The following is an 11281-nucleotide window of genomic DNA, read 5'->3' as shown; positions in this document are numbered from 1 at the left end:
TGGGATCTCATTTTTATTTTTTTATTTTTTTTTTGTTGTTGTTGACTGTTCATGAATGATGATGGTGCAAATGTGCAAATGTGATCTTATCTTTCAAGTTCAACTTCCATAGTTTCATTTTCATCTGAGAAAGGCGCTGAGTCGCTGAATGATGATGGCCTTTGCTTATACGCTTATACCTAGGGTTTATACCTCGGTACATATATGTGTTATCATCAGCTGATCCCCTCCGTAAAATAGATTAAACATATCGGTTACGTCATAGTATTGATTATGATTATAGTGATAAAATAAACTATAGTGGTGTTTGAATAATTTAATTACTGATCAAAATTTTAATGGATAATCAATTAGCTTAGAGTTCGTTTTTATTGTTTGATTTTACTCTTTTTTTGTTTTTTGATTTTTATTCCTCGCTAAGATGGTCCAAGAATACCAATCGCCGGTCCGAGTTTACAAGTACCCATTTGAAATCGTAATGGCTGTAAGTATAACAGTGAATTGCAATCAGTGCACAAGAATTATATACAAATTGTAATTTTGCTGTCAAAAATCATTGAGTTTTAATACATTTTCTGTGCAGGCTTATGAAAGACGATTTCCGACATCTCCGTTAATACCGGTCTTCGTTGGAAGTGAAGTAACTGCCGACACTACAACAAATGATGGTTCAATTAGAACAACTGAAAGAAGGTGTAAACTTGTTGTGGAAGCTCCATATTTATTAAAAAAGGTTTGCCATACTTAATATATGTTAATTAATATTCACGTACGTGTAATAACATTTATGTTTTAGATTATCGGAGTAGATTATGTATATTTTATTCAAAAAAATGTACTAGATTTGAGGGAACGTTGTTTAAATATTGAAGCAACAAATGAGACATTTTCAACTCGTGTAAATGTATTAGAAAAATGTCGCTACTATGTAAGTCAAATCTATCAATATTCAATTTTATTATCGCCATATTGACTACATTAATACATCAATTTTAAATAATAAATTAAAGCAATTATTTAGAGTTAATAGATTTAACATTGAGGATACAGTGTAGGTTATATCAATAAAAAATATAATATTATTAAAACACATATTTCATATTATATTTTAAGTAGAACAATTATTATATTGATTAAACAATAATGTTTCACAATTCTAAAAAAATTATTTAATCTGTATAACTGGGGTTGTATCTGGTAGAAGATTTTTTTATTTAATTTTAATTTAATCTTTAATAAATATCTAATAATTTTTGAAGCTAATCATGAAAAATTAAACAAAGACATTTTTTAATAATTTCAGTTTTTAACAAAATTATTTTGAAATTTAAATTTTTTTGATTATTAGTGGCTCCATGAAATTTTCAACAAATATTTACACTGACATATTCTCAATATATCATTTTAATTTTCATTCATTCAAATGTATTACTTCCATTACTAGCCTAAGTGACAAGTTCATTAAAATTTTATAATACAACAGAGTGACTTCTTTAGTTATTGAACATTCATGTTTAAATATTTATTTGAAATTAAAACTTAAACTTCTTTTTTTATTAATAGTTTTTTTTTTTTAAGATAAATGTAGAACATTTGACACCCATAGACAGGCATGTATCCAATAGGGGGAGAGGGGTTATGGAGTCTGGATACCTCAGAAATTTTCAAAAATTAAAAATATAAAATTTTGTGTATCCATCATGTAACAAAGGTATAAATTGTATTCTAAATTAGTTACATCCCCTCACCCCCACAAAAAAAAAATAATTGTAAAATAAAATCCTGGCTACGTGTCTGTCCACAGATATGATTGTTTAAAAAAAAAAATAATTAACTATTAACACTTAATTTTTTTAAAATTATTAAATATATTAAGTAACTATATAAGATTTAATATAAAGTTATAAATCTTTTACCTATAACTTATTAATATTTAATTTCTTTTATTATTTTAATTAAACACTTATCTTATAATTTAAAATTAACATTAACTAACTAACAGTAATATACTAAAACCCATATGCTCAATGCTAAATGTAAATTGTAAGTATTTTAAAAATATCAGTTAAAAGTCCTAATACTTCCATAAGTTATTTGAATTTATGAATTTAAATCTATAGATTTAAAAAAAAAAGTTATAAGTGCTTAAAATATTTTTGTAAGTATGAAGTTTGAATTTTTTAAATTCTAAATGCTTAATAAATGTGGATATTTATGATTTATTGTAATCATTATCAATGCTATTAACTATTAAGGATGACTAACAGTTTAAAATTTAATTTTATGTTCTTAAAATTGCTATAACCTGTATTATAAATATATTAATAATAATATGTAATTGAAAAAAGTCAAAATCAGTCAAACCTCAGAAATAGCTAGCTAAAACGTGAACTGCTCACAATATTTGTGAAAAATTTCATATTTTGGCTTCTATGCGTTTTCTATTATTTTTTTAATCTACAATTACAATATTTCAAAATAAAAAAACGAAATATTGATTAGTTTCAATTCCCATAAAATTATGTTGTTCATTTTTTAAAGATGCATAAATTAAAATTGAAATATCAAATTTATATTTATTATTTTAGTGATATGAAACAGTTTTTAATAGAATATGTTTACTCCATCTTATTCATGTGTTTTTCAGGTTCATCCAGAAAATTCAGAATGGACATGTTATGAACAGAGTGCATTATTAGATATAAAATATTTTTTGGGTTTTGAGTCAACCATGGAAAAACTTGGTATGAAGCAATACATTCAGAATATTTCCAAAGGTAAAGAAATAATAGAATTTTATGTTGACGAATTAAAAAAAGATGGAATAATTAGTATTCCTCGTTGGATACCTTCTGGAGGCGATCAATCTTGGTTAGTCAAATTTTGTTTATTTACTTATTTTATAAGTAGTTTTATAAAAATAATAATAATAACAAAAAAAAAATAAAATCAATATTCTTTGAACTCAAACTAAAATTATTTGATTTAAATTACATGTTTACTCAATAAACACAAATAAATTATATTTTTTATGATTTAGTATTTTGGTTTTCTTAAAATGTTTTACTTATCAATTATTATTTTATTTTGTAAAATATAAAGAAATATTTATTTAATCATTAAAAATTTAAGTTTTGTTATCTCATATATGAGTAACCCTCAGATGCTGGGTTTTTTAATTGGTAACTGTCAATGGGTCCAACTAAAACTTGACAAGTGCCACTCTTGTGATATTTCTTTATTATTATAATTGTTGTCTAGTTTGAATTTTGATAAGATAACATTCTAAAGTGGTTTTTAGGTAGTAAACAATTTTTGTTGATACAAAAACTAATAATGAAAACCACTTTATTGAAGAGTGTGATTTAACTAGATTTACTTTTATATGAAGTATATACATATGTATAAATGAGTATATACAATATTGTAATTAAAATTTTATTTTATAGTGACTTGAATAACCCAGAAGAAAGTCCAATTGGTCCTAGCAAAGATAGTCCAACTACTGCAGGTAAAGTTATTAAATATGTGTCTACTCGTTTTAACATAATCACTTTTTCTCATAAACCTAATACAAACCATAACCCAGAGCGCTTACAGAATAAAATTCCACTCAGGCAAGATTCTATCTAATAGCCAAATTAGTATATTACTATATTTTGGTACACTACAAGCATCTATATATTCTCTATTTTAATGTAGTATATTATATTATTATATCATTATTAACACATTTTCATTGCAAAAGTATTTTATGAATTGTATAGTATGTATTATATTATGTATGCTATTAAATAACATACAGTTAAAAATTGAAAAGGAAGAAAAACAATTAAATCAAAAAAAAATATATACTAAATTAAATAAAAATTATAGGTATTTGATTAGTTTTTTTCATTTTATTTAACAATAATGTTCACATTGTTCTATTGTGTGAATCACTTTACATTTATATACTTTGAAAATATATTATAAAAACAGTTTTGATTAAAAATTTTGTATTTATATATTTTTAGATTCTCAGTCAAAAATATGGTTAGAAGATGAGTATATTAAAAGATACATTGGAGAATTAACACCATTACAAGAATCAAAATTAGTACAATTTAAGAAACAATTGTCTCAACTACAAAAATCTAAGGTAAAATTGTTATTAGTTAAGTTTGTATGTTAAGTTCTTATTGTAAATATATCTATTTTTGGTGTTTAATTAATTGGTTTAAAAATATTTTTTAAATAATGTAGGTATATTGTATATTTTTAATATTTAGAATAGAATTGCATCATTTAAACAAAACAAAAGAGCTACTTTTTTTAATGTTGTCTTTGTTTTTAATTAGAATACATTTTTCAATTTTAATTACCCATTAATTAGTTTTTTCTAATGAGTTTTATAATAAATAAATGTTTATGCTTATTATAATATACTTTAAAAAAAAAACAAATAATGAACCAATTAACATGTTGACTGAAATCTGACCCAAAATGGTATTAAATATTTATTTTAAGTAAATTGTTCATTATTTTGAATGTATAACGATTGATTATAAATACTAGTTATCATTAGCTCAACTAAGGGGCTTAGCTCTCCTCTCCCAAGTTTTATGATTTTCTAAGATTTACTAATAATTTAAGCATAATATAGTGAAATATTTACTATAAAAAATAATATAAAGAAATATTATAATAGAATTATTCAAAAGTAAAATTGTATACATATAAATTATGTTAGCACAAAATCTTAAAAAAACAATCTACCGATATTCAAATGTTGACACCTCTAAAAATGGCTAACATTTTATCCTCTAACACTTTTCCAAACTTATATAAATTGTTTAACATAGCTTATAAAATAACTATTGTCCACGTTTAACAATATTATATGACTGATTTACAAACATATCATTATTAAGCATAGAAAGAGATTTAACCAATATCATATACAGTGATACTGTATTAGAATATATTTTAAATAATAATAAAAACAGAAAGATAAATATTAATCTGTAAATACTAAATTATAATTCATATCATATTTTATGTATTCATGTACAAGTACATATTTTTTTAATTGAATATATTATGTGTAATATTTGTTTTTATTTGAAGTAATTACTTGGTGATTGGTGGGGGCATTGGGTCTAAACCTCTATGGATCATTTTTGGCTAAATTTAATTATGATTTATGGGCTACAACCCCCCTAATATTTTAGACCAAGTAATACTAATATTTATAATCAATGGTATAACTTAAAGCTATTTATGAATTATTTAACATAGTTAAATAGATATTTTAAGATGTTTATTCATACACCGTTCGGAAATATGACCATAAAGAGCAGTTTCTATTTATTAGAAGTTATAATTATATGACAATTTACTAGTATAAGAACCATAAAGTCATAAATAGCCAAAACGTTGTTATAAATATTTGTTAAACGTATAAGGAAAAACAACTATTATTTTTTAACTATATTGTTTTAGTTACCAAGTGATACTACATTATTGCGGTTTTTGCGTGCCACCGATTTCAACATTGAAAAAGCTAGAGAAAATTTATCTCAATCACTTATTTGGCGAAAAAAACATAACATTGACAATATATTGTCAGAGCATGAGTTTCCTGAAGCAATTAAAAAATATTTTCCTTGTGGTTGGCATCGCCATGACAAAGGTAAAATGTAAAATAAAATAATTTATACTCATTACAAATATAAGTATAAGCAATAAGCTCAAGTAAATATTTTAGCAACTAACGAATAATACTGTTTCTTATATTTTAAGTAAAGTAAGAAATGAACTAGTTATACAATGTATTTTTTTTTTGAGTATTCTATTGATTTTATGGTTAACATATGTTGACTGCGTACTGACGCCAATCGGCATCATGAGGATCATTCAGCAACACGTTTGACGCCATTTGGCGTCCAATATATATTTAAAGTAAATGGTTTATTATTTTCTACGCGTTGCTGAATGTTGTTTTATTATTATTTAGCGTTGTTAAACGTGGGTTTTAAAATATTTATTTATCTGCGGTTTAAACGTTTGACCAAATAGGATAAAATTCTTATGTTATTTTTAGAAAAGTGGTTTACGCACTGTATGAAAATTATAAAAAGACATATGCAGTCAACGTATTAAAGAAGAACTGTAAAAGTTTAGTGTAAACTATTTTAGATACCAAATAACCAGTAGTTTTCTTAAAAATTTAAAAACCAACAGATTTAACTTAATTGATGATTAGGTATTTAAAAAAATAGTTGACATGCTATTTTTATAAATTATTTAACATAGCATATACATTTTAGTACAATAAATTTATTCAAGCAAATGTGGTCTTGATTAGTATTAGTAACTTGATATAAGATTCATCATAAAATCTTTTAGTGATTTTATGTGAAACTTTTTTTTAAAAAAACTGGTTTAATTTTGCTAATGCATATTTTGTTTAATGTTATAGAAGGACGTCCTTTGTATATATTACGTTTAGGTCAAATGGATGTGAAAGGTCTTCTTAAATCAGTTGGTGAAGATTGTCTTCTTAAACAAGTAAACTATAATTTTATTATGAAGAGGACAATTCAAAATTATTTTCTCCTTGATATAATATGTGTAAGTATACATTATAATATTTATTATTTTGTGTTTAGGCTATGCATGTATGTGAAGAAGGTTTAAAACTAACAAAAGAAGCTACTCATACATCTGGCAAACCAATAACAACTTGGGGTTTATTGGTTGATTTAGAAGGACTTAATATGAGGCATTTATGGAGACCTGGTGTGGGTGCATTGCTTAGAATTATTGAAATCGTTGAATCTAATTATCCAGAGACGCTTGGTCAAGTACTTATAATTCGTGCACCTAGAGTATTTCCAGTCTTGTGGACATTAGTGAGCACATTTATCAGTAAGAAAAATATTTATTAACCCTCTTTATACCTTTGCTTCTTTATTATTATAATATTTATAAATTAATTTTATAGATGAGACAACACGTCAAAAGTTCCTATTTTATGGAGGTAATGATTATCAATCGTCTGGTGGTCTTACTGAATTTCTTACCGAAGATGATGTACCTGATTTCCTCGGAGGTCCTTGTAAAGTATGTTGTTTTTAAGTTATGCATAATAATTCTATTCAATTTAATTATATAACTTGTCTGTTTTACTTTTAAAAATTAGGTTAAAATTCCTGAAGGTGGTTTTGTGCCCAAAAATTTATATTTAAAAGAAGGAGAGTTAGAAAAAGAAGCATGTACAATTACTGAAGATAGTATTTATCAATCTGTTACGCTCACTAAAGGACAGGTAATTTATAATTGTTTATTTTTTATTTACAGAAGATTCACCAAACATGCTCAACCTCATTTTTCTTTTAATAACGATTCCATTCAAATTTCTAATTTTTTGAATTTTTAAGTATACTCAATGGTAATATTTTCAAATATTTGAATTTTTAATGCAATTTAATTTTGTTCAAATCCCTAAAATCTCTAAACATATTTCTCAACCTCTTCTCTATCCATTGCAAACTTTTGTTAATTTTCTCCTCTTATTTTTATTATAACAACAACTAACTTAAAAGTCTATTTAACAAAGTAGGATTGATAACCTAGTGTCTAAGTATTAAATAATTTGTATCTTATCAACTTAGTTTAATAGAATGTATTAAGAAGCTATGAAGTGTTGATTATTCTGTCGATTAAACTCTATATATATAATATATTATATACAAGATAATCAAATTCAATATAATATCTAATTAAATTAATGAAAATATAAATAGAACCATTTAGACAAAGCAATATTTAAACATTTACCAAGAATAATTTATAAGTTAAATAAAATATCATTATAGAATACATGTAGGTAACATATTTAACAAAATAAATTAAAGAGGAAGAGGAACATTTTTTTATGTAAGTAGCTTATTTATAACACGTCCCAAAGTTTGTATTGCCACTAGATACTCATTGGTTTAAACAAATCTAAGTACACTAAAATATATTCATTAGATAGTCTTAAGTTATACTTAAAAAATCTAAAATCAGAATTAAAAAAATTACATTACCAAAGAATAATAAATAATGTGAGAACATACTGTAAATCTCCTTGTATTATTTATAAAATATTAATATATAAATGTTTTTTTAAGCATATAATATGTATACTTTTTTTAAGGCTCATGAAGTTTTTATTGATGTTGAGGAATCTAGTTCAGTAATAACATGGGATTTTGATGTAATGAGACAAGACATTAATTTTAATGTATTAAGATTATTAATTGAAATTCAGCCATCAACTCTTCTCAGTTGTGCCAGAGGTATTTATAAATCAATATATTATAATATAATACTATAAAATATTACTATAAGTATTTTATTTGTTTAATTTTTCAATAACCATGTATTATTTTATATTTTATTTAAACGAAGAAAAGTTAACTAATAAATGTTTTGTAAATCATGTTTTAGGTAATCTAAATGTTATAGAAAAAGGCTGGAAAGAAGGAGAACATTATGAAAAAGTGGAACAGACTATATTATGTCATGATGGTGAGAGTGTTCAAGGATCTCATCTTACCACTAAACGTGGAACATATGTATTACAATGGTACTGGTCGCCAGATAGCTTAATAATTAGCTCAGGGCATCATACTAAAGCCAAAATTATGTATTATTATGAAATGTTAAAATCTGCTGATTATCGGTAATTATAAATTAAATATGAAGTAGAAAAAATTATATTTAAAACAAAGTATTTAACTGTAATGATATTGTGTTTACATTTGTAATTAAGAAACACATTAGATAATGTTATTAATATCTGAACTTGATTCATTGTATTCAACCACTTGATTCTTATTAGTTATTATTTTGTTTGTTGTTATTTTATTAACATTATTTTATTTTTATATATTTTACAGGGGCTCAATGTCAAGTTTGATGTCAGCCAATAGTAAATTTTCTTGTCTTAGTAACAGATAATTAACTTATCGTGTATTTTGTTTAACATACGGTTTTAATCATTATGCCTATATTAAGGACCATACTTTTTTTTAAAAAAAGGAGATGCATTGAATAATATGTTTGGTATGTAAAAGATGAATGAAAATCCTTTTATTGTTGTGTTAATTATTTTAATTTTAAGTTATATTCTTTATTCTTTTACCAAGTTATTATGAATTCATAAATTCAATTTTTAACCTATAAATAGTTGAAGTCAAAATTATAAATCTTTAGTTTAGAAAGCTTAGAAGTATTCAAACAACTAAATAAATAATTTTAATTATAAATATAATTATCCATAACACATAATATTTATTGGATTTATTAAAAGAAATATTTGTCTTTTTTAAGCATGGTCCTTTTGATTTTTTAATTTCCTATTATAATCTCTATATTAATATTTAATTGTATAAGTATTTGTTAATTCATCACATAGTATGTATTAAGTTTAGATTTTGTTATATTTTAGAAGTTTTTTTTTTTTTTGTAATGTAATGATCTGATGATTGTTTGAACCTTTAGTGTAAACTATCTATGTTTCCTAGTATATCAACTTATTTTCAGTTGACAGTTTTAGTTGAATTATTATCTTCTATTTTAATTATTATTTATTAATTTATTATTATTATCGTTTTATATCTGTGATCAAAACATGTTTTATCTGTTTCAATTATATAAAAATAATATATTATTTAGGTTATTTAATTATTGTACACACCATTATTTAACTAAATAAATTTTAGATAAAATAATGTTTTCACTTTAATGATGTAACTCATGTCAATTGAATTTGTATGTGTCTTGATGGTACAAAATTAATGTATCTAATAATAATTTTATTGGATTTTATGTCAGCAGTATTTGTGTTTATTTAATATATAAGTAAAATTTGTTACTTGCGTGATATATTGAATTTCCACAATTTATATATTTAAATCTTATGCCAGACATAAATTAATTAATCTTGACTTTGCATTTATAAAATACTAGCTCTTTTATGATATATCCTTAAATTCAGATTAAATTAAAGCTGCATATTTTATTTATTCATGACTTACTGATTACAGACCGTTATTACTTATTTCCTAATATAGTAATATTTAATTGTAATCCAAACTATTATCAAATATCATATTATGTTATATGTTAATTTATATAAGATTTAAATGAATAATTAGTACGCAAAAATTAAAACTTTGGAAAGTATATTAATGATTTACATTTTTTTTTTGCCCTAAACTAATAACTTAAATAAGTAACTATTATTTTTAATTCATTAAATATCAGTGCTCAAGGAAAGACATTTTTATTAGCTTTTTGAATAATTTATTAAAAACAATGTTTTTATGTCATACACAACTATAAATATATTAACTTTTAAAACAGTGGTTCTCAATCTCTTCTATCCTAGGTTTTCAAAAATCTCGCGCCCTCCCCCCTCCTATAATAATTTTTCATTTTTACCCTACATTGTAAAATTAAAATAATTAAATAAATAAAATTTTACTCCCCAGCAATGTTAACACACCTATCCAGGGGGGCACCCCCAAGTTGGGAAACACTGCTTTTAAACCATTACCATTATGTGTTTGTGATACCTGTTGTTATGTGGTATGTTCTCTGAACATTATCTATTTATTTATAAATACTATAATAAATTTAACTAGGTAGTTTTTATGTTTTACTATTTATCTACTTATTTAAAATACAATGTAAGTACCTATAATGCTTTCTTTTTAACATTTTAAAATACCAAATGTGATGCAAATACTCACATTGGTATGATCTCTTTGTACTTTGTAGTACCTAGTCATTTTAATGAAGAATAAAGCATTTATTTTGTATTATGATCTTATGTAATTATTTTATGAAATAAAAAAGAGTTGAATAAATATAGTTTTAGAAGAAATTGGTTTATAACAATTTAATGGCATCATAAAGTAATAAATTAATTTCAATTGATAATTCTATTAAACTATTATAATTTTTTTGTCAAACAATATTAGGTATGCTAACTGTTAAGACTTATTTCAATAAAAATATTGTTAATAATATGTAAAAATATGTTAAGTTTAGTTCTAATGTGATTTACTTCCATGCCAATAAGTTTTTTTAGAATTTCATTATATCATTTATAAATTAGTATTGTTAAGTAGGTATATCAAAAATTAGAGTTACCCAAATATATATTTTATTTTTATACCCTTAGTTTCTATTGAATATTTTAAATTTGTTATGTTTAATTCTAGATTTTTGATAATTGAAGAGT

At 23.5% G+C, this 11281-nt stretch overlaps 1 protein-coding gene across 1 annotated transcript; it reads left to right on the top strand.

Annotated features, from left to right (window-relative positions):
• Nucleotides 1–276: 276 nt before the first annotated feature.
• LOC114121617 (SEC14-like protein 1) lies at nt 277–9717 on the top strand. The gene is made up of 14 exons (XM_027984026.2): nt 277–484; nt 584–733; nt 797–928; nt 2648–2871; nt 3450–3511; nt 4017–4141; nt 5485–5674; nt 6464–6552; nt 6654–6912; nt 6989–7107; nt 7187–7312; nt 8186–8327; nt 8479–8713; nt 8931–9717. The coding sequence occupies exons 1-14, from the start codon at nt 422–424 to the stop codon at nt 8989–8991; spliced, it is 1977 nt and encodes a 658-aa protein (XP_027839827.1). The 5' UTR covers nt 277–421; the 3' UTR covers nt 8992–9717.
• The last annotated feature ends 1564 nt before the right edge of the window (nt 9718–11281 follow it).

This window comes from Aphis gossypii, chromosome 1 (genome assembly GCF_020184175.1).
Source record: "Aphis gossypii isolate Hap1 chromosome 1, ASM2018417v2, whole genome shotgun sequence".
Lineage (NCBI taxonomy): Eukaryota > Metazoa > Arthropoda > Insecta > Hemiptera > Aphididae > Aphis > Aphis gossypii.
The sequence above is the reverse complement of the archived record's forward strand: the minus strand, read 5'-3'. Positions and strand labels throughout refer to the sequence as shown.

Excerpts from the sequence above, each read along its gene's own strand:
- LOC114121617 (XM_027984026.2), top strand. The coding sequence starts at position 422 with ATGGTCCAAGAATACCAATCGCCGGTCCGAGTTTACAAGTACCCATTT. Across the intron at positions 929-2,647 it reads TAGAAAAATGTCGCTACTAT|GTTCATCCAGAAAATTCAGA; the intron begins GTAAGTCAAATC and ends TGTGTTTTTCAG. Across the intron at positions 6,553-6,653 it reads AAGATTGTCTTCTTAAACAA|GCTATGCATGTATGTGAAGA; the intron begins GTAAACTATAAT and ends TTTTGTGTTTAG.